The 24,975-nt window shown below is 44.0% G+C and overlaps 1 protein-coding gene across 2 annotated transcripts in view; it reads right to left on the bottom strand.

Moving 5' to 3' along the window:
* Positions 1-4,156: 4,156 nt before the first annotated feature.
* LOC146869964 (dual specificity tyrosine-phosphorylation-regulated kinase 3-like) overlaps positions 4,157-24,975 on the bottom strand; it is a 331,601-nt gene continuing 310,782 nt past the window's right edge. Inside the window, exon 3 of one of the 2 annotated variants that reach the window (XM_085624117.1) lies at positions 4,157-6,072. In XM_085624117.1, coding sequence (XP_085480243.1) covers positions 4,492-6,051 — 1,560 coding nt within the window. In that variant the 5' untranslated portion in view covers positions 6,052-6,072 and the 3' untranslated portion in view covers positions 4,157-4,491. The remainder of the gene's footprint in view (positions 6,073-24,975) is intronic. The other variant, XM_085624114.1, reaches the window with a different exon arrangement.

Here is a 24,975-nt window from a genome sequence, read left to right as displayed (position 1 = left end):
TGTATTGTCGCTGTTAATAGTAATTAGCGTAAATCCCACTCTGGCTCCAACACTCGCGACTGTGACCATAAATGCGTATGCAGATGCGGTCCTCGTGGCTGAGAGGCGCGAGCTTTCCACCCCTCCCCTTATGTGCTCAGCAAACAGCTCTTCAAATCCCTTGACGGCGTGGCAGAACAGCGCAATTCGCATTTAGGGGGCATGTTTTGTAGCTTTACATAAGATGCACGCATGGGCAGATAACAAACACTGACTATCAGTAATATTTCTGAGTGGCAAAAGGCAAAATGGCGGATGATGTGATGAGTGGTACATGGGTCTCCCATATCTCACAAATATTCATTGGCCTTCAGCAGAATGGGGTCCCCCCCGGAGGGCTGGGGGCCCCTCGTGCTGTGGGGTCTGCTGTGAGCTGGGGTCTGCATTTACCTCCCTGCAACTTCTGTAAGGTTGCCTACAGTAATACGACAGGAGAAATTCATGGTTCAGGGAGTCTGAAGCTTACTTGTGTTGAGCTCCCACTTCCTGTCACTATAATTGCTTTTTCGGCGAGTAGCACGCTATTCCGGAGCTCAATAAGGATTAGTGGTCAATTAGTATAGGGAAATATGAAATTAATTTGAGCAGTGGCCATGTTAGTCTGTTATTTGGATTGAAGAGGATAGTGGAGGGTTAGAAGAGGGGAGGGTTTGGATTTGTATGGCGCTTGCTACCCCTGATGAGGTGTTGAAGCGCTTTTCAGCGACTAGCACACTACTCCGGAAGCCAAACCCAACAAGCATTTGCAATGCAATAGGTCTCGCAGTTGTTTGCGTTTGAGCTATCGCCATACCAATGCCTTTTATTTATGTGTTGGTTTTAAAACAAAAATAAAAGGTATTGTCATTTAAAATGCCAATAGGTTAAACTCTCGCAAATGCGAGACCTATTGCATTGCAAATGCTTGTTTTTATAGGCTGCCACAAAAGGAGAACATTATATATTTGTGCCCCATCCAATCGTTAACTCGTCAGCATGCTCTGGAGTAAAGATAGTGTGATTCCACCCAAAACAGGATTGTTCCAAAATGAATCACTTAATCACTCATTCGCTCAATGAAGGTTAAACAAATAACCTAATCCCCACCTGTAGGAGAGTAGGATCTGCTTCACATGGGTACCCCCACTTTTTGCTGGTGTTTCACTGTTTTTCGACCTTAGTCTGGCTGTGGCCCTGCTAATAAGGACCCCAGCCTAGCTGCTTCCTCTCTAAAATGGTTTCCATGTACATTAGGTACATTTCTAATTGGATTCTGGAGTGCCTTATAAGCCCCTAGTATATGGTATACTAGGTACCTAGGGCATAGGTACCTCAGATGCCTACCAGGGGCTGAAGCATGTATTATGCCACCCCTGGGAAGCACTCCAAAATGACACCACAAGTCTGCTACTGCAACCTGGGTAAGGTGGTGCTTGCACCCCTTACTGTGGTATAGGCTACCTATATCACTACCATTGCACACACATATAAAACCTAGAAGTCACTCCTATGGCAGGCCTTAACAATCCTGAAGGCAGAGTGCTTGGTTTTTATGTGAGAGGGTGCCCCTGCATGAGCAGAGCCCCTCTGCAGCGTTCGGAGTACCTCCTCTAATGCTGTTTGTGGTGCAGCCTGACAATATACTCTTAAGTGCATTATAACCTCGCGGTAAATGCTAACTTTGGACTGGCTGCACGGAAACATGTTGTGTTTGGAGTCAAACGCTTTGGAATACTGCCCCCCCTCCGCCAGTTCTTGTGGCGGGGGTAGCATTCCACCCTTCTAGAGGGAGAGACATGTTCACACTGGTCTACCCGGTAAAGACTTTCTAAAGCCCTGGCATCACAAAATGCATGCCACTGCCACAGACACGGGTCTGGCCTCCTGCTGCTGACCGAAACTCCGGCAGGGGAGGCCTGGTCTATAGGTTTCCTGTCCCAGGGAGGAGGTGTAACCACCTCCCCAGACAGGCAGATGTGTATTGGGGCTGGGCGGGAGCACTCTCTGGTGCTTTGAAGTCCTGCACTGGGGGAACACTTGGTGTCCCTGTGCATAGTCCAGTTCAAACCGGTTGCAGGGGCTACCTGCCCCTGCTCTGGCGCGAAACTGGACAAAGGAAATGGGTGTAACCACCCCTCATTCCAAACCCTCCCATAGGTGGGTCACTAGAGTATGTCCAACCCCCAAACTTAGTATAAGTATGGGAACCCAGTCCTTGAGACTTTAGATTACCCTGGACGAAACTCTGCAACATATATCCTGGACCTTCGAATTTCTATTTTCGCTAGAAGACTGAAGAAATCTCCCTTGGGGTCAAGGAGTGACTCCCCTGCTTGGCAGGCACCAAAGAAGCAACTGTCCGATCTGCAACTCTGAAGTTCCCGCCGGATGCCGAAGTCTTTGCATCACCAGAGGTGGATTTCCAGACTTCCCCGAGGCTACCCTGAGTCCACAGCAAAGCTGAGGCCCGTGGCTATCGTGGGTGATGTGGAACTGTGACCCCTGGACACCGTGATCTTTTGCCGATCCATCATCTTCCTGGTCTTCCTCGAAGTTGTGCTTTGGGCTCCGAGTAGCCCCAGCCTTGAGCACCTCCTGCACCGAAGATCTCTGGCCTCCACTCCACGAATGACCCGTGGGCCAGTTTCAAGTGCGACCGCTCGAGGCTCCTTCGCGATCGCTAGCCCGTTTGCTAGTGGGTCCCCACGAAGGCAACTCCCCTCTTCTGATTGGGCTTTCCTGGTTGCTCTAGACGTGTCCCGACTTACACTCGCTGGGTGAGTCCTCCAGACCTTGCTGGTCTGCACCGACGTCCTTTTTCTATTTTCACGTGGCTTGCCGTTGCCAAGGCTTGTTGGGTCCAATCGGGTCGCCGACACCGCAGCACTCGACAGACTTAGTGGGACAGCTCGAATCCAGCTCCTTGCCGTCGTCAACGCCTCCTGGACCTCGTGGCTGAAGTACAAGACACCCGTCAATTCACCTGAAGCACCCGACATCTGTGGGCATTGGACTATAGTGCCCCTGGTCACCGGTAAGTGACCCAGACTCTGTCCCCTCTGCTTTCAGGTTCCTTCCATCCTAGATCCAGGCTTGGATCTCTCTGGACACTTCTCCTCTTCACGGCAGCAGCACTTCTTTGCCAGCTTCCATTGAAAACAGCGACTCAACCCGACACCAAAAGACACCTATGCACCCGGCTTCCCTGGGTGAGGTAATTAGAGTACTCCGGTGCTCCCGTGGGTGTTGGCCCTAGACACCTCTGAGTCCAAAAGGGTTCGCTCGAAGCCATCCTCTAAGTGTCCTTAAACTCTTAATTTCCAACCGCGACTTTCCCCATAGAAGTTAACGGCGATTCGCGGCTGTGTTCTCACACTGCACGCATCCCCCGTGGGTCCCCTGTGTCACTACCTTGGGTGGTTCCTTGTGGTCCAAGCACTTCTACAGGCTCTAGGCCTTGTGTCTAGTTCAGTTGTGGTTCTTATACCACTTTATTGGTATATGGTTTAGTACGCCCCTAGGGCCCAAACGTGTATTTGTGCTTTTACTGTTGAATACTGACATGTAACTTAAGTACTTTGAACTCCAGCCTCATAAAGAGACTAGAGGGGTGTGTTTTATCTTAATTACATATATTTTAAATATATTCCTGGTGTGGTTGTCCTTTCATTTGGTCATTCAAGAGATTATAGACTGGTAAAACAAGCTGCTTTACATTCCTTCAAGACTTAGCCTGAAAGCTGCTCTCCATAGCTACCACTAGGATAGCTTTCAATAAAGGTGGTCTTTAACCTATCACCATAAGAGGTTGTTTGGACTGATACAAGGTGCCCACTATAACTAGTGGACAGCATATATCAGGCCAACTTCTCACACCACCTTCTTCCAGCCAACAATCGACAGTGGCCATAAACACATTCAGATTGGATCTATGTTAGAATAATGTGCAGAAAAGTTCATTTGGCAATAACATCCAAAGCAGCCAGAAATGGTGGTTAGGCGAGTTCAGGTAGAAAAAAGCATAAATAAATAAATATAATATTTGTAATATAACCTTCCCAGAGAACCCACCACGCCACACATCTTTGGAGCGCACAAATATCTCAATCTGCCATAAATGACACACAAGTCAGGTTTTACTGGCAACTCAACATGTTTCAGGAAGGCTGTAAGAGTGCTCTTTATCAACAACTTTCATGCCTGGCCTCAAATGCTGGTGATTTTTTCTCTTCCCCTCCCCTAGTGCTATAAATTGCTGACCTCTCTGAACGGATCTCAAGGCGACTGTGTGCACCAGGTTGCAAATGAAAAATCTGGTCGAATAGCCCTTTGTTTAAAAGTCTACATTTCAAGTTTATGTACATTATTTTTTTTAAATATGTAAAATTCAATAAAACTATTGCAATTTGTCAATGTAAAAGGGCCTGCTGTAGAAACCTAAATACAACATAAATGTATTTTTTTGCTAGTAAATTAGCCAACCAGTTTGGGTAGAACTGTCCGCAACGGGATGCTGCCATTGGATTTGTTCATCAGGTTAGCTCGTAGTTTGTTGGCGACACCAACTACAGGAGGTAGTTTTGAGTTTATCCCTGGAAAAGAGCTAGTGTGGTTAGAAATTCGTTTCACAGACGTTTTATCAGAACTCGGGGGCTTGGGAACACACTTGCTGATCCAAGCATGTCTCAGTGCTTGACTCGGGGTCATTCGGGCTGACGGATCCCAGTTAAGACACTCCTTTAGAAAATCAATGAACAGCGAGTCATCACAACCTTTCAGGGCTGGCACCCAGTCTTTGTTGCCAGGCGAACCCCGCATTTTTCCACGGCGGGACCGGCTCCCGTTGAGTGCCACTGTGCCATTAGGAAGCGTGGTAACAGTGCAGTATCTGGGATAGCCTTTCGAGTTGATGAAGTTCTTGGCCCGTTTGGACTGCTCGAGGAGCTTAGGGGGTGGAGCCCCAAGGAGTTCCATCATGCATGCCAGCTGATCTCCCTCGTCCTCACGAGGGAAAAGGGGATAGCCGGTGAGAAGCTCAACCAAGATACAGCCAAAACTCCACATGTCGATGGGCATACCATACCCGCTCCCCAGTATCACCTCTGGGGCCCTGTAAAAGCGTGACTGAATGTATGTGTAGACTCTTAGGTGTTCAAAGCAACTGGACCCAAAGTCGATGACCTTGATCCCGCTGCGGCCCTGCTGCTTTAACAGGATGTTTTCCGGCTTGAGATCACAGTGAATAATTTTGTTTTTGTAGAGGGCCTCCAAGCACTGCAGGATTGAGTGGGCAAATTTGCGCACTAGCTGCAGGTTGAAGCTCTGGAACTTGTTGCGCTTGATAAGCTCATACAGGTTCAGGCTCAGCAGCTCAAAGGTCATGCAAATGTGATTACGGAAGGTGAAGCTTTCAAGCATATGAATGACGTTCATGGTACCAGTCTTATCCTGTTTCTTCAGATGTTCTAGGATTCGGATTTCCTCAGCCGCCTGCTGGTGAAAGCGCTTCTCATTGCGCACCAGTTTCAAGGCCATGTGCTGATGTAGCTTATGATCAAATACCTTAGCCACTTGTCCAAAGCTGCCTTTGCCAATGATCTTCAGTACTTCATAGCGGTAGTACAGATGATCGTGAGGCACCAGAATATAGCCACCCTGGTCATCATCGTAGCCCCCATTGTTTGGGCCACCCACAACACCTTGTCGTTTTTTCGCATTTGGACCCACAAAGTAGATTTCGGAAAATCCCCCAATTTCCTGCAGTTCAAAGGCAGACAGTTGATGCTTGTATTGTTTTATAGATTGCTCTGCAGTCAAGTAGGACATTTTGGCAGACTTGGTGGAGCCATCACTGGACTTTGTGGTGCTCGAGCTGTCCATACTTTTTTCTTTTGAAAGAAGGGGTATGGATTTCTCACATCCAGGACCCCCCGCTGATGGCAGAGATCCATTTCCCCTTTGCTTGCTGGTATCCTCGAATAACTGTTGGACTTTCACGTGCCCTTGGCTACCATTCGACTGTGGGTCCTTCATGGTGTGTTTATTACCGCTTACCTGCGCAGAAATAAAGAAAGAAGCAATTAACACACATCTGGAGAGAGCAAGAGGACATACAGCAAAACAAAAAGCACTTTCAAAACAAAGCATTTCTGGCTTTTGAAAACGCTCTTACTTAGCTTACTTTGTAGGTTGCAGAGCAGCCAGATTAACCACAGCATGGATTCTATCATAAAGAGAAACTTCATTTCAAGTCACTTCAAATATGTTACTTCAACCCATTACCCAAATGAGGTTAAACAGGTCAGATGGTAGGCCATTCACACAAAGGAAAATGAGCTTGCAAACCCTGGTGGGCGGGGGGGGGGGGGGGGGGGGGGTTGGGGGGGGAGGGGTGAAAAAATGTGTTTTTATGTTAATTGGTAAATTTCAGAGGACTTGAATGTCTGAGCCGTAACTCCGGTTTTAACTATGGTTTCTCAGTGAATTTCCTTGTTTTTTTATGATTTACTTAATTTCTACCCAAGGCCATGAGCAGCAGGATTTGGGTGCAAAGCCCTACGCACAGTCTAAGCACAGCAGGGTTGGGCAGAGGGCCTGGTCCTGCACTTCCAAGCAAAATCAGACACTAATTTTCATGTTTGGCTTTGCTTAAGCTTTATTTGAACGGTCACCAACAGGCGGACGGACGCACGCACGCACGCACGCACGCACCCCCCCCCCCTCCTCCCAAACCCCATTCCACATGGAAGGGAGCACTCACACGGGGAGTGCTAGGTTTCAAAGGCATTTTAATTCATAGGCCCTCCTCTGACCCGGCAACACAGAGAGACGCGTTTCGGCTGTCGCAGCAGCCTTTCTCATTCTGGTAACTCCATATGTTTAAAACCATTTATACTCTGTCGAAATGCATAGGCAGAGAGCCGAGAGCCCGCTTAATGCATCATGGGATCTCCATTTACCTGCCATATACATATAATGTATCACTTCTCCACAAAAGAAGAACGCTGTATACCTAACTTCCAAAAGCTATGAGGCGCTATATTTCGTAATTGTAACATGCGGCCGCTTGCTTTACTCCTGAAGCGTTTTGGATTATCTAATTAGCCTTCTTCACAGGTAAGCAGTCTATCTTCTTACATGATGAGAACGTGCTTTTAAAGTGCAAGTGACAGACTACCCTGTTGCTTATTGTAGTCTCCTGGTTGTATATTTCTTTAAAGTGCGCCTTGGAAAGCACATACTGCATTTCATGATGATTGGACTGTAGTATGATTTACGAATCACGATCCATTTCATACGAACGCTGCAGTCCTTTGTTGCCATTCAAGTAGTTCCAAAGTGCCTTATCGTATAATTCTTTAGAGTGCGCATTGAAAAGCACATATTGTATTATATAACTTGGCTGCAATAAGATTTACAAATTACAAACCATTCCACACAAACGCTGCAGTCCTTTGCTGCCATTTTTGCAGTTCCAAAGTGCTTAATATTTATATTACTATTTTTTTTCATAATGAAGCAATCTTTTCTTTGTCCATGCTCCACAGAAAGAGAAGGAAGTGATGCGTGGCATGTGCTGGCCAATTAAGAGGCAGCAAAGAACAGTGACAATGAAACCAACGAATAGAAAGCAATGAGCAGGTTCCAAGCCCTTTATTGTAAACAGTACCCCTCACAGTGGCATCACATGTGCGGTCAGCAGGCGAGATCTAAAAAGCAGCTCCATTTCATAGGCCCTTAGCATCCCTCTGCCATCTAACAAGTTTGTAGGTAGCCCTTCTAAAATCCAATGGCTTTCTTTATGTTTGACCACACTTGTCACTAGAGAACACCTTATGGACACAGGTGGGGATGTTTCAACGTAATCGCCAACACCCAACTGAATGGAATGCAGCCAGCCATGCCCCCCAAGAGGTAAAAGTAGAGGGGATAGGAACATAGTACACAAATAATTATATTCCGATAGGAGCGCCTAGGAAACTAGGCAGAGGATTTCCACCCAAAGGAGAACATCTGCAGCAAAAAGTGAGGTGAGGACAAACTGTACGAAAGGAGCCAGCTTGGAGGGCTCTGCTTCTTTTTACGGTCACTTAATGGGCATGTGTGTGCATAGGTTTGGACCTCACTTATGGTAGAAATTTGTCAGACAATCCAACAGCTAAGCAGGCAACTTACTTAAAGTTTATAAACTGACCACTACTAATTGGCCTCTTAGAGAACTGATTGCCTGAGAGGGAATGAAGAGTTTCTTATGCGCCATGTGTAAGGTGTTTAAAAATGTCGCTGCTTTTGCCATCTCTTGTTTTCACAGGAATAAACTCCTGGCAGGTTATTCCTGTGAAAACAAGAGATGTGAATGTAATGATTGACAGGGAGTAGTATGTATCTGGTTGGCCCTCTCCCGCTAGATCTTTTTTGTGAATCTGAAACTCACCACATGAGAAATGGGAAGACTGTGCAGTCAAGTCAATTTGGGGATTCCAGAATCATAGATTCTGCCTGGGAAAGTTCTTGCAGTCCGCAGCTGCCTGGGAACTTGCTAGTAGACCATTTATGGAAAACTGGTGTCCTTATCCCAGCTCAGGCAAGTATTGGGACAGGCACTATAAAGGCCAGGTTCTATGGGAGAAAGTGATCAACCCCCGCTTTTCGCACAGAAACAGTCACAACTGCATTTAAAGAGGGCCTCCAGCGAATGGCCATTTTGAAAATAGGAAGGTGGGTATCGGACCATTACAAAGTACATGTTCCAAACTGAATCTCAACAAAAGGTTGCAACTGGATCCTCCAGTGGGAATTAAGTATTGCTTAGATTGCTGGATTTTTTAAAATTATTTTCAAGAACAAGTATTGCTGGAACTGTATTTTGCTCCAAAGACAATCGCCGAACCCCCAAAGTTATTGTGGGCAATATTAGAGTACAGTGAATGACAAATAATGTACAAATGTTTCCTGCTATGAAAAGTATGTCCAACCTGATTCTCTAAAGAGAGTTGCCATCATAGCCTATTCTGGTCGATAATTAACAGAATCTGACCAGAACATCTGTCCAAGCTCATACACCGCTACTGGCTATCAAGTTTAACTAGCATGTGAAAAAACTAATTTGTGACAACAAAGTAACCATTCTGGATTTTGTGGTGGAAATTCCTACAATCTATCCAAATCCAAAATTAGTCTTTATTCGCTATTTTTCAATCATAAAAGACACATGACACAATACATAAAATCTCATAAGATAAGATTAAAACATTTTCAAAAGATTTGAATTCATTGTTACAAGAATATCGTTAAGAGTTTTTCGTTAAAACATATGATAGTGTGTAAAATTATCATCATTTGATGGTACTAGTCAAGTAATTATTATATCCTTAAAATGTAAAATATAAAATAAAAACAACACCTATAAAAAAGACCAGAGTATTCAAGGAGATACAGTACACACAGGGAACACCACACAATATATGTATAACAGCTAGTTATTGCGGAGTAGTGTCTGCTGTAGCCTCCAGACTGATTCTTCTAAGAGCCCATGTGCAACTCAGAAATTTCGCCACTGCTATAGCTACATCTTCGCGTGTATCTGATTTCAGAATACGCAATGCTGTTTGGCATGATCTTGCACCAAGATTTGAACAAATCGGCTTAAGCCATTTGTGTTGAGGGCCCTTGTATGTTGGACACACAAACAGTAAGTGGCCGATAGACTCTTCCATCGTTAAGCACGTAGGGCATTTGGTATCTAAGTCATTACGCCAGATTGATGTAAAAGATTTTATAGGAAGGGTCCAAACTCTAAATTGATGATATAGTTTTCTATCACAGGGTCTTGTGATAAAATCCCAATATGCTTCAGGCCTGAATTCATACTTATGTTCTAAAAAAATGCCTGTCAGGGAAGTACTGCTCACCAGTGACATGGACTTAAGATTGACCATGTCCCGATATAGTGCTTTAAAATCATTTTTAGATAGGAACGGATTACCTACTGGCTCCTCCCACAAATGGCCTAGCCCCATGTCAAATAGTGTGCTCTTGATCTTTTGCAGCCACTTAATTTTTGATGACATGTCTGCTTCTCTAATATGCCTCACTGCGTTTGCATATGGTGATAACTCCAGAGTTGTCCATAATCGTCTCCATTAGGCCAGGGGTCTAAAACCTGCATCCTCCTCAAATGAGGTACAACCCAAGCCTAATAATAATGGTCTAAGGGGAGTCGATTGAGGAAGACCAGTTAGGGATCTCAGGAACTTATTTTGTGCAACGACTAGGGGAGTTATGTTTTCAAAACCCCAAAGCTCTGCGCCATAGATTATTTATGCCCTGATTTTCCCTTTGTAAATCGACAAAGCAGGCCCTACCGGTTTAGTATAAGAAAGTCGATGCCCTTTCAGTAGGGCACCTGCTAATTGATTATGCCTGAGGACTAATAGGTCTATCTGGGGCTTCCAGTTCGTCTTCTTGCCCATTGTTACACCCAGATATGTAAAGGTGTCAGTTTGCTCCAGGGAAACTTTATTCATAACTACTCTGCCTTTCACTATTTTAAATTTATGCAAGACCATGAACTTTGTCTTATCGACATTTACTACAAGCTCATGGTCATTGCATTAGACAGTAAATCTGTCGAGGGCACGTTGACCTGATTGAGTTTTAGACAAAATTAAAGTATCGTCTGCAAACATTAGAAGTGGAACCCTCGATCCAGCAAGAGTGGAAGCCTCTGTTTGATAGGCAATGTAGTATGTAATAACCTTGTTTATGAACAAGGAAAAAAGGGTAGGAGCCAAAATGCACCCTTGTCTTACCCCCTTATTTACTGGAAAACGATCAGTTTTTTCCCCCTGTTGTCCCCATCGTACCTGGGCGTAGTTTGACTCGTGCAATTTAATAATAATAGATAAGAGCTCAGGGGGCATCCCTGCTTCCTTTAATGTGTCCCATAGCGTGTGCCGTGGGACCAAGTCAAACGCTGATTTTAAGTCTATAAATGCCGCATAAAGAGTCCCCCCCAGCTAAAATCACAGTGCTCCAATAAATCATCATAAACCTGAAGACTTGGTCGATTGTGCTAACATGAGGGCGAAAACCCGCTTGAAAAGTGGATAGAATTCCATGGTCATCTATCCATGTGTTAACCCTGCTCACAACAAGCCTAGCAGCAATTTTTTGTATTGTGTCAATAAGGCTTAGTTTCCTGTAATTACTTGGGCTGGCGCGGTCCCCTTTTTTATATATTGGTATTATTTCTGCGCCGCGTCAGGATTCGGGTATGGGGGCACCTCTAGACAGGGCATTGGATAACGTATGAATATATTTAAGCCAATTCTTTCTATCGTGTCTAAATATATCAGCTGGGATACAATCCGAGCTGGGGGGCCTGCCTATGGGAAAAGCATCCAGAGCTCTTTCAATCTCCCCTATACCAAAAATTAGATCATTATCAAAGGCTATTTCGGGGTAATGTGTGGGAGTGCCTACTGTGGCAGCAAATTGGGCCTGATAGTGCGTGACCCATTGATCTGGTGCCACATTATTAACTGGTACAGGTCCTATATCTCCACTGCCCCATTTAACTGTTTGCTAGAATTTCCACCAGTTTTTCCCATTACTTGCATGCAGCAGATCGTTCCATCTGTTTTCATCGAAACTCTTCTTTGCTGTGCGTTGCACTTTGTTGTATTCTGCACGTGCATATTTAACTTCCTGTGGTACTCCTGCCCTAATTGCTTGGGAGAGGTGCCTAACTGCTATCCTGCATGCCCCGTCATACTATTTCGCGGACTTTTGGGTTATATGCCTGGCGGATCTTTTATTCTTGATAAAGAAAATTTTCAGCTTGGCAAAAAGATCCTCATGTGCCTTCATGATGGCAGAGTGGGTGTCATTGCAGATATCTAAAGTGGAGATGGTTGTTAATGTGTTTTCAACTGTTGTCTTTATCTGATCTAAAATGATACCATCTTCTGATACCACTGCCCATTTTAGCCGGCGACAGTCCTGCGTCATGATTACGTCTGCTGTCATTGTTTCAATTTGCACCCTTTGTGATTCCAAGCCCTTTGACTCTAAAGTTAGCGATAAGGGATCGTGATCACTCTCCATTCTTCGTAAGATCTTCATGTCCTGAAGCAGAGGCCATAGTTCTAGATTGATAAGAAAGTAGTCAATACGGCTACTTCTTGTCCCATTGTTAAAAGTATGAAGGCCTTCACTGTCAGATAGCGACCCCCCGTTTACGGCCCTTAGGCCCCTCTCCAGACAGACTTTTTAACTGGAGCACTGCCTCAGTCCATTTGTTTACCGGGGGGCAGCGTTAGGAGCGGGATCCCCCAGATGGAATCCTCATCACTACTAAGGCAGCAGTCATCATAGCCAAGGGGTTCAAAAGTGCAATTGACATCACCTGCAATTACCAGATGATTTTTACCTTTGGTGGCTTCAATGAAGGTATCTAATTGGGATACAATTGGTGAAGATTTCCCACCCACCATCCCTCTCGCATACACATTGATCAGTATTAAATCTGGGTCGTATTTAGATCGAAGTTTTATGGGCAGGATGTAAGGGCTATCAATTAATAACTCTTCAACCTGATAGCCGGAGTGTTGTTTGACACAGATAATGAGCCTCCCACATGGTCTCCCTTTGTGTTTAGCAGTAGCCATTTTACCAAAAGCCAGATAGCCTGGACGAAAAATCATGTTCTGCGACCATGTCTCTTGGAAAGCCATGATATCGTGCCACTCTATAAAATATGACCAGTCAGATGACATCATCTTGGAATATTGCCAGCCTACCATCTAAGAGATAAAGGATAAAGAGGGAAAGGCCAGACTGTCCCTTGAGGCTAGAGAAATCGGGATCTCAATACACTCTGAATGATTAAGATTAATTGTCTGCGATCCCGCATCTAGGTCGGGAGGAAGAGTGGGCTGAGTATCAGTACTCTTTAAGGTGGCTGGTTGCAGTCAATCACAAGCATCTAAATCAGATAGGGGTGCAAATTTATTAGCAAGATTTAGATGAAAAATACTGGGCAAGCTTTTCTGAGATGCCCATGGCTGTCTCACTGCGTGAGTTGGGCTCCTCCCTTTTAAAGGGTGGGAGAGAGGACTGTAAAAATAACCCAGTGGCAGAACAGAGATTTTGTTAGAAGGGTTTTCTAAATTATTACCGAAGAGATCTAAAAGGAGTCTAACAACATACTCATTATTAAAGTTAACAACTACACAATCTCCCCCTGCTTCCTTCCTAGAGGGTCCTATCCAGGCAGATCGTCTACCCATGATCATTTGGTTATGCATATCCCCATCCCAGATCCCTACACCCTTCAAACGCAGGTTCAGCCAATGCATAACTTTCAGTAATAATTGTTCTGTTTCAGTTTGACCTTCCCGCAATGTTGGAACATTCCCCAGGACCACCACCAGCAAAGCTGTTGCCGGGGTAAGATGAAGGCTTTGGGAACCTTCTATAGCACAGAAGTAGAGCGTTTCTTTGCCCGATAAACTCACGTTAAGTTGGGCGAATTCGCTCGATGTGTTCGCTATCTCAGCGATATCCTCATCCACTACAACAACTGGATTAGTAACTGTAATGGGATTTTTCCTTGTGGGTGGAGGTTTCTTTGCTGGTATTTTGATGGATTTAGCGACAGCAGCAGGATTGCTTGACTCTAGCAAGGGCCGGGTTTTTCCAGTAAGTATTGGCATTGGCGGCGGCTTAATTTGAGCTATTAGACCCTCAAGAACACAAAAATTAGACTTAGCCTGTGATTCAAAGTTGTTTGGTCTTTCTTCGATTTGGGTCAGTCTATGGGTAATACGGTTTAGGGATGTGAGGAGAAGATTTTCCAGTCTCATCCACATGGCCTCATCTGCTTCAAGGCACGGGACTCCTGATGGGTTAAAATTCTGGGCTCCAGCATTGAAAGACGCTTTATCTACTGTAGTAGGTTGATCCATTGAAACCCCACCTCCACTTATTTATCCTAGATGGTTTTGCGTTTTTTGGTCTCAGTGGGCCCCCTCCCCTCTTTACTGGGGGCTCTGGAATTCCTTCCGGGCGTGTAGTTTTTATTAAGGGTTTAGACCTTGTGGAGATTTGTTGAGTTGCGCATGTTACAACAGGCTCTGGCTCGAATTCGCCTGATATCTGTATAGTTGGTACTTCCGAGGACTCATTTAAAGTCTGCAAAGGGTCGCTCCCATTATCATTATCAGTACTAGGGCAGCGGACGGGAGTTTCAGAGAATGCCAGGCCACCCAGAGACGATCGTTTGGATGGTAGGGGTTCAAGAGATAGGCGGCGCACTGTAATTGCAATCTCATGTTCAAGGACAGAGGTCGCCCTAGATAAAAATGTATCGAGTGTCCCCACAAAGCCTCCGCTGGGCGGCACACTTCTGCTTTTCCCCTCTTGTTTGTTCATCCTAGAGCACAAATTAGTAACAGTTCGGAGGACCAAATGGCGTGTATACTTTTAGTAGAAACGAGATATGATTAAATTAGCAGGACTGACCTTTGATTTGCTGTGACGCTCAGAGGGGGGGGCCAGCCCAGTCTCCTCCGGTCTCGGACGGGCACGCCCGCACGCGTCCCACGCTGCGGGAGACCTAGCCCCCTTTTGAGCGCCTCCTGGCGCGCTGGTTGCAGAGCGCGGCGTGGAGCGCCGCAAGGGGTGGTGGGATTTGTAGTTTCCCCTTTGTCTGGTCTGCCCGGTCAGCAGCAGGCGTCCCCGTCTCACATCGGGTCTTGATGGCGGGTTGATCAGCAGCTAAACAAGATAATGCAACAGGATAATGGGCTCCCACGCTGCGGGAGCACTAGCCCCCTTTTGAGCGCCTCCTGGCGCGTTGGTTGCGGAGCGCGGCGTGGGGCGCCGCAAGGGGTGGTGGGATTTGTAGTTTCACCTTTGTCTGGTCTGCCCGGTCAGCAGCAGGCGTCCCCATCTCACGTCGGGTCTTGATGGCGGGTTGATCAGCAGCTAAACAAGATAACGCAACAGGATAATGGGCTCCTACGCTGCGGGAGCCCTAGCGCCCTTTTGAGCGTCTCCTGGCGCGTTGGATGCGGAGCGCAGCGTGGGGCGCCGCAAAAGGGTGGTGGGATTTGTAGTTTCACCTTTGTCTGGTCTGCCTGGTCAACAGCAGGCGTCCCCGTCTCACGCTGGGTCTCGATGGCGGGTTGATCAGCAGCTAAACAAGATAATGCAACAGGATAATGGGCTCTATTCGATGTTTCTAGATGAGACTGGTGCAGTTCAGAACACAAAATCTCCCCCTGCTTCCACGGACGGAATGATTCCACAGTCACACACACATACACACATCACACGCTGGTGGGGCCCATAACACCAACATTCATTCTCATCAATCTATCCGTGCCTACAGAGGAGAGATCTTCAATTTATTCCGAACTACAGTTCTATTTTCTTTAGATGGAGGAAAACCGCATCTATTTAATTTTACCCTAACAATTCCTCCATCCGGAGGTCAATTGGATCATTTAGTTGAACTAGTGATTTGATGACAAACACTTCAATTCTTGTACTAATAAAAGAAACATTTCAAGAAATAACCACCCGACACAGTTCTTCAAACAATAATTTTTCTTTATCTAATTAAAATGCAGGTCAAAATCCTAACAAAATCAATAGTATCTTGTGCCATAATTACCTATTCTAGCTAATTGTCGTTCTCTAAGTCAGAATCGGGTCCTCAGAAATTCATCAAAGAGTCTACCGTCCCGTCCTCTGCTGTCAGCGTAGTGAATAGCATCGATCAGGGTGCGTCTCAAGCTCGTTGGGTGGTAACCTAATTTCCCTCTCTGGACTACTAATACTTATACTAAAATTTACATAAAATAGAAACATTTCATATTTTCTAGGCTTTTCATTGGCTGAACTCAGCCCCGTCCCAAGATTTTAAGAAACAAATTAAAAGATCTCATACGGATGATGTATTAAACTAGGCGCATGGGAAAATCGTTCCCAGGTCAGGAAAGTATCAGTCTATTGTGGAAAGGTGGCTTTTGGTTCCCAGATGGCAACATTTCTTCCATGTTCAGGGACATTGGCATCTTGCCCAGAGTAGTCTTCATGGACCAGGTTCAGGGGTTCAAGGAGAGGTTGCTACGTAGTCAGTGCAGACGCCTTCCTCTGCTGTCAATTGCATGAAGTCATGTACTTTAGTGTGGATTCAGTTGGCGGCCATCTTTTAGCAGGCCAAAATAGTCAACTTAAGGTGAAAGAAACACAAACGTAATTAATACATAGAAATGAATAAAACAATGTTATTCTCTCGCTAATACCCTTATGTGTATGCATTTATCTAGCCATATGCGACATTTAAAGCCATTAATGCTGGTTTTATTTAAGCGCAAAAACACATTAACATTGCTTAAGCTAAACATATAAATTTAATATGCGTACAAACTTAGTTCACTTATTATTTTAGCCATGCAAATGCATTCCCACGTGTATTCTCTTGGTTAATAAGGTTGATTAGTTCAATTACCACACATTATTATTCATTAGAATTAGTTCTTTAGTTGGTTTAGTAAAACTTATGTAAATGGATTGGGTATACCAAAATATTTTATTTTACCCGCTCCAGCAATCCCCCCTTTGGTGATTTTATCACCACCAAAACAACCCACAAATTTCAATTTGGTTTTCCCCTTTGCAGACATTTGAAATGTCTTTTTGCTTAATTAAAATTCTGTTTCCCTTTCATCTTCTCTCTGGGTTCTATCATACATACTCTACTTCCACTCTTCCATTTCCATTTCATTGAGATCTTTTTCTGGTTTCTTTTCTCTCTTTTTGTAAATTTCTCTTTTAACCTTCTTTTTATTTCTTCTATATCTACAACATATACATCCTAATCTAAGTAATAATAATACGAAAATCACACAGGTTAATGGAAATAATATTTTCCCTATTATAGTACTACCTAATTTACCTAGGAAAGCTTTTATAGCAGCCATCTTATTACTAATTCTAGTCCAGATACTTTCAACCTCCAGTGGTTTTATTTCGTCATGCAATTCTGTAATATATTTGATATAGACTTTTAGATCTCTGCTTTCGTCAGGAATGTAAGTGCAACAATGTTGAACTTTCAGCATTCCACAGACTCCACCCTCTTTTGCCAATAGAATATCAAGGGCAAGTCGATTTTGCATAATCATAGCACGCATGGCAACTAATTCAGTATTTACCAATAGAAATCCTCCAGCTGTGCTTGTTGACAAACGATCCACAATGGTGGACAGCTTCCGAATATTATTTGCATTCAAAGATATTCCCACTGCTGGTATCAAGGCTCCAAAAATATCACCTACAATTTCTAACCAGGTTTCTCTTCTGCTACGCATTAGTAGGTTATTTGGTCCACTATTTTCTACTCTATCCATGTGAAAGATCTTTGGAAAGACCAGGCCTACATAACATGTGCCATACCAATGGTCAGGCAGCCTGTAATAAGCCTTATTCCCACAAATATAATACAATCCAGGAAAAACTGGGTCTTCTCCACCTCTAAATCCCCATCCGGATGCAATGAAGTATGTATCATGACACTCACTTGTCCCTATGTATATGTAATCATACTGGGATCTTTCTCTCATGATGCATAATTTGCCTTTCTGTGGTGAATCTATAGCTATTGTTGGTCTAACATCACCTTGCGTTTCCTTGTTCCCATCTATTGCCCAAATGTTTTCCCCTTCTTTATGTCCTTCTGCATTCTTGTGTATCTTCAATCTTCTCTCCTCAACCATATCCAAGAATGTTTTCTCTTCTGGTTTCAAACTACAAGTTAAATTGTTCTTAAAAATATACTCTAAGGTTAGTCCTTTAGTCTCTATAAAAATTTCTCCTAATGTATTAGCTTCTTTTGCTGGATTTAATTCTTTATTCATGGGCAATTGTCCAAGAATATTATCTATGTTAGACAAATTATACTCTAATTTTCCTACTTGATAAAATATACTAGTTAAGATGCTACATGTTATTCCATAAGTTGCTGGGAGGTGATAAGTCACCCCTTCTGAAACAGATGCAGGTAATTGCATGCAGACGTAGCAATCCCTTACTTCCATTGTTTTAACATATTCATATAACAATTTTGAAAACACATTACTAGAGAAATCATTTATTGACCTATCTTGATGCACATGCTCTGTGCTTGTTCTAACCGGTATTACTTTTTGTGAGTTCTTCACTATATTAGTCATATTCTCAGTATGTCCTGCTAATGTATCTAAAGTTACTTTGAAAGAGATCAAAAGAGCGAGTACACTCCAAAGAAGCATTAATAGTCCTGTACAACAGCAACATGTGTTGCACCATCTTCTCATGAAGGTACATCTACTCTTATTATCATCTATGTTAGCCATCTTGTTAGATTTAACCGTGTCTTTTGACTTAGCCTCTTCTACTCCACCCCTTATAGCCTTTAACAACTAAACTTATCAAGTTGTCCAAAATTTTGCAATTTTCTTATTCAATCCTGTGTATTCCTACAAGGATCGTCTGAATTTTCTCAGCTTGGTCTTTCGTCGTTTTTTACTTCTTTCTCGTCATCCACATGTAGGATTTCCTGATCTTCCGCTTCTTCTCCAATGTCGGATAAGATAACTCTCAGGATTTCCCCAGTTTCTTCTTCTTTTATCAGTTTCAGCCAAGTCTCCTCTGGATTTCCTTGACTATCTGCCTCTTCTCCTTGTTCAGGCAGTGCCACGTACGTCCATTCAGGTGACTTATATTTCTGATTTGGCTTTCTTGCTCGTTTGTTTGCTTCTGATACTTCTGTTTTTCCCTCTTTCTCTGGGCGCTGACTAGTTACTTCATTCACCTGTTCAGCTTCCGAGGGTTTAGCTCGTATCAATCTGTATCTCAGTTTCTTAATTTTATTTGGCCAAATATCTCCTTTGGCGTTCCTTCTTGGTTTGCTGTCTTTGCCGTTTCTTTCCTCGATCCAAGTTCCCTTTCTCAGAACTCAACCTTCTGGTATCTCTGTTTCACTGTCTTCAGATTCTGTTTCATTTGATTTTTCTTTTTCAGAAGTTTCTTTTTCCACCTCTTGGATTGGCCCTACTGCTGTCCCTCCTCGGGTCTCTGGCACGCAATCTTCTTGCTGACTAATTGTCCCTTCACCTATCTGGGTGTTGCAGTTCCCTACACCTCCTCGGGGATCTTCCGCAATCTGTCCCTCTCTTTCTACAACTGTCCCTTCTTCTTCTTCTTCTTCCAATATTTTCTCAGGTGGAATTTCTTCTACTCTCTCATTTGGTGTAAATGTTACTTCTGACTGAATGTTCTTTTCTTTTCTTCTTTCTCTGTTCACCGCTTGCGTTTTGCTCATCTCCAGAATCTGAAGTATCCGAAATCTGCAATCTTTTCCTCAGAATTTCCTCTCTGGGGGTCTGAACTAGTCTTGGCTCATTCTCCCCCCTTTCAGGATTTTCTTTTGTTTTTAGGCTTTCACTGCTTGACTCATCACTTGATTCTGATTCATCAAAGTATTCTTTTCCAATGCCGTCTGCTGGATTTGGAACTCTCAGTGTGTGACTAGCATGTATCCAGTTTTTCAGTCCTGCACACTTCACAGCAGTTGTTGTGGTCAAGATGACCTGTCTTGGCCTTCCCCACCTTGGAACCAGGCAGTTTCTTCTTCTGTGTACTTTTATCCTTACCCAGTCCCCTGGGCTCAAATCATGGGCTGGTTTCTTTTCAAGTGTGGTGGCATCCGCTCCAACCTGGTGAAACACAGAATGAACTGCGACAGCCAGGCCTTTACAGTAATCCAAAATCATGTCATCAGTTATAGTCATCAGCTTGTTGACTGGCACAAACACGTGTCTCATGGCACGTCCCATGATGATCTCATGTGGACTCAAAACTGTGGTTCTATCTGGAGTAAACCTAATGGTCATCAAAACCAGAGGCAAGACATCAGGCCATTTCAAACCTGTGGCCAAACACATTTTTCCAATTCTATTTTTGATGGTACCATTCATTTGCTCAACCACACCAGAAGCCTCTGGTCAGTAGGCGCAATGCAGTTTCTGTTGTACACCCAATGCTTCACAAATTAGTTTCATGATCTCATTGTAGAAATGTCCTCCTCTATCTGATTCAATGGTTATTGGGAACCCGTACCTTGGGATGAATTCCCTCAACAACAGCTTGGCTACTGTGATTCCATCATTTCTTCTGGTCGGGTATGCCTCCACCCACCTAGAGAACAGACAAACTACCACCAAAACATACCTCAGTTTGTTATAAGGGGGCATTTCAATGAAATCTACTTGCATTCTGGTAAAAGGTCCTCCCTCTCGACCTATGGTACCCAGACTCACCACTGTTTTTCTTCCAGGATTGTACTGCTGACATGTTAAACATCTCTGACAGAGACTCTCTGCAATCAGCCTGAATTTTGGATTATACCAGGTCTGTTTAAAGGCCCTTATCATGGCATCCCTTCCCAGATGTCCTTGGCCATGATACATCCGTGCCATGGTTGACATCATGCTATCAGGCATTACTGGTCTTCCATCCCGATAGACCCACACATGATCCTTTTCCCTGGGTGCACATCCTGCTTTTACCCACTGTCTCATTTCCTCATCTACTGCTTCATCCTGCAATTGCCTCACTTCATCCCATGTTCCCACAACGTTAGTAAACATTATGGAGCAAAAAGACATTTCCTTTTCCTTAGACCGATTAATCGAATATTTGTTTCGGGCACTATACTGAGCCATGTCATTGGCAAACCGGTTTCCGGTAGTGATGTAATCACTACCTTGTCCATGAGCAGCACATTTTACCACAGCCAACTCTTTGGGCATTTGTATTGCCTCAAGCAATTTTCCAACCACTTCTGCATTCCTTATGGGAGTTCCACTTGAGGTCAGGAAACCTCTTTGCAGCCATAATTGGCCGAAATTGTGGACAACTCCGAAGCCATACTGGCTATCAGTCATCACGGTCACTCTCGCATTTCTCCCAATCTTGCATGCCTTGGTTAATGCCACTATTTCTGCTACTTGAGCGGATCTAACTCCTTTCAAGGGCGATGCCTCTATAACTGCTGAAACTGTACATACTGCATAGGCTGCACTCAACACTCCTTCTTCCGTTCTCAAACAGGATCCATCCACAAAAAACACATGATCACTCTCTGGCAGTGGTAGATCTCTTATATCAGGACGAGGTTTTGTGCAGTAATCAAGTACATCCAGACAATCATGATCAGTTTCTTCTCTTATCTCCACTCTCTCTGCATCAGGCAAAAGTGTGGCTGGATTCACATTCACACATCTTTCCAGACTCACATGGTTTGCACCTAGAATGACTTTTTCATACTTAGTCAGCCGACTATGTGACATGAACTGTGTTCGACTCCTTGTTAAAAGGATCGCCACACTATGGGGTACAAACACTCTTACTGGATACCCCATCACAATTCCCTCACTCTGCTCTAGACTTCGGCATGTAGCCGCTACAGCTTTCAGACATCCTGGCAGACCTATTGCCACTGGAGCTAGCATTGACGAAAAATAGGCTATTGGCCTTCTTTGTCTTCCATGTTTCTGTATCAACACTGAAAGTGCACACCCATTTCGCTCACTACAGTATAGCTCAAACTCCTTTTCATAGTCTGGCATACCTAGTGCAGGGGCTTCACAAAGACTGTTTTTCAGCTGTTTGAATGCTGCCAATTCTTCTTTGTTCAGTTCAAGGGGGTCTTTCACCTCACTTTGTCAATTTTACCAATGGTTTGGCAATCAGAGAGAAATTACTTATCCACTGACGACAGTAACCAACCATTCCTAGGAACATTCTTACTTCTCTTTGGGTCATTGGAGCTCTCATTCCTCTATTGATTCGGATTCTGTCTATGGTTACTTTTCTTAGGCCTTTCTCAATATTATGACCCAAGTATGTCACTTCCTTTTTACAGTACTGCAATTTTGTTGGAGATACCTTAAGTCCTCCATCTGCCAAAGGATTTAGCAAAGCTATGGTGTCTGTTTCACAAGCCTCACGTGTCTTTGACGCCACTAGTAAATCGTCAATATACTGGACTAAAACTGAATTCTCGGGCATGGTAAGACTTTCCAGAAATTTCTTTAACAGCTGATTGAAAATGGAAGGGCTCTCTGTGTACCCCTGTGGGATTCGGCACCATGCCAAAATACGGTTTCCAAACCGAAATGCAAAAAGTGGCTGGCTGTCATGATGCAACGGAATAGAAAAGAAAGCATGACACAAATCAATTACTGTGTACCATTCTGCATCATGTGGGATCTGATATAAAATCACTGAGGGATTTGGAACAATTGGACAACAGGGAAGAACAATCTTGTTAACCTTTCTCAAATCTTGCACAATCCTGAATTTCCCACTTGGCTTTTTCAGTCCCATGATAGGCGATTTACATGGACTGCTCATTATTTCCCTCAGTACTCCTTGCTGAATCATCTTCTCAATCAAAGGGGTTACCCCAGCTATTATTTCTGGGGTTAGTCTGTATTGTGGGATGTTGGGGTAAACAGCTCCATCTTTTACAGCGATTCTCACTGGGTCTACATTTCTCATCAGGCCTACATCTTCCCCAGTGAAGTCCCAAACCGCTGCTTTCACTGTCTGCTTCAATTCCGGGGGCAATTCATCTGGATTGAATACTGCATAGGTTCCAGCAACCTCACACTCTCGATTAGCTATGGTCATTTTATACAGGACATACTCGTCTGGTGTTTCAAAAGCTATTCCGTCTGGTGTACAGAATATGGTGCAATTCATTTTGCACAACAAATCCCTCCCTAATAGATTCACGGGACTGGTGTCACACACCACGAATCTATGCATGTCTGAAAATGTCCCTATTCTGACCTTTACAGGATCAGTAAGGTATGTTTTAATCTGGGTGTTTGACACACCAACTACTTGGATTGTTTCATCCGAAAGAGGAAGATTTTTCACATCTGCTGATCTGACAGTGGATCGTGTAGCTCCAGTGTCTACTAAGAAAGTAATGTTTTCATCATTAACTTTCCCATCTACGAATGGTCCTGTCTGATCTATTTCTAGAGATGCGCCAAGTACGCACTCTGCTTCCTCTTTTCGGCACCGTCAATAGATTTCTTCTGGCTCACTTTCATCATTGTGCATCCAATATTGTGACACAGCGCTCGCGCGTTGCGGTTTGTTTACCTGTTCTTCATTGTAGAATCCCGTTTCCTTGCTATATCTTTGAGTACTCCGGCTCTATGGTAATGGCGGTTTTGGCACCTGATTCTGCAGACCAACAGCCTTCTGCTGTTGCGGCGATGGGCCACTCCCCTCACACTGCACCTGTGGATTTAATGACGGATTTTCATCATTAGCAAGAGGTGGATTTTTACACTCGGATTTCCAATGCCCTAACCTGCCACAGTTGTGACAGGGAAACTTCTTCTTGGCTTCCTCAATGTTACCCTTTCCCTTTCCTGGACCAAACTTTGATTTTATGCCTGGATTATTTGCTTGTTCTATTAGCTGAGCTTCATGTCTCTCTGCAACTTTTACTTGAGCCCACATTGCCTTCTCTTTTAGTTTCCGCTGTTTTGCCTCAATTTCATCACTAAAGTATTTAGCATGTCTCAGGATCTCATCTATTTTCTTGCTCTGCCAGTCCACGGTGTGCTGCTTGATCATATCCCCAATCTCAGGACGCAGACCATACACAAATCTGTAAACAAAATGGCTCAAGTCCTTTTCTCCCAGACTGTCATCCCCACTAAACTGTTTGAAAGCCAGAATTAGCCTCTCATAGTATGCGTGGACTGACTCTTTCGCTTCCTGATGTGTTCGATCTATTTTAACCCAATCGGTTTCTTTGGGAGGTACTTTGTTCTTCAAGAAAGCCATGACCTGTTCATACTTCATGACCTCCGGGTCTGGGGCTCCAGTTTTGGGATCTCTCGGGTATTCTTTAGTAGGCCAGTCTATGACTATCTTACATTCTGCCCACAAGTCTGCTGGCACTATTATATCAAACAGACTATTCAAATCAATCCACAGTACTTTGGATAATTTCACAAATCTGTCTACCTGTCTGTACCACTCGACTGGCTTTTCCCGTAATCTAGGGAAGTCATTTGTAAATGACAAAATGTCCTGTCTGGTCCATGGGACATGCACATATCCTCCTCCTGGAATCTCTCTCATAGGCAACTCCATTACCACTTTTTCTTTTTCTCTCACGGGAAACGCTGGAAATGTTCTGTCCGAGGTGTCATCCCGCTTCCTATACCACCTGCTCTTCCATTTGTCCACATCTCCCCATTTCCTCAATACTGTGATTATGTCCCTAATCTGCCCTATTCTTCCTGCAGCATTCAGATTCTCAATGTCTTTTTCTGTAAAATCCACTCGATATGGCTTCTGTAAAGCTTTTACCTTGTCCATGTCAATTCCCATTTCACTGGCTATCTCTGCTAGTCTGTCATGTAAATTTTTTTGCTCTCCAAGTGATGCTTTTACAGAGGAACAGCAGTTCCTCATCTTGGTAGTTTTTCAGCTTTTCTGTGGGAATTGTCCCTACTATTAATTCTTCTAACACCATCCTTAATTTTGCAACATCAATAGTATGTGATTCTTTTTCTTTATTCTGCAAACCTTTTAGCCAGTCATTCAAATCTTCAGTAGTTATGCTCACTGACTTCTCTGCATTCCCTGGTTCTGTCAGTCTCTGTGGTTCTAACATTGATCCCTCTACCCTTCGGTTTCTCTCAGCAGTATCGGAACAATAAAATGGATTCTTTGACGCAGGTAGTTCATTTTTACCCATAGCATGTCCCCAGGAATTTTCTTTCGTTTTCATCAGGGGCTGTTCTGCCTGTCTTTGGTTCACATACGAAACTGTTAGCCCATGCTCACTGTTTTTCTGCTTCTCAA

The sequence above is a fragment of the Triturus cristatus genome, chromosome 1_1 (assembly GCF_964204655.1).
Source record: "Triturus cristatus chromosome 1_1, aTriCri1.1, whole genome shotgun sequence".
Classification (NCBI taxonomy): Eukaryota; Metazoa; Chordata; class Amphibia; order Caudata; family Salamandridae; genus Triturus; species Triturus cristatus.
This window is presented reverse-complemented; position numbering and strand designations above follow the sequence as displayed.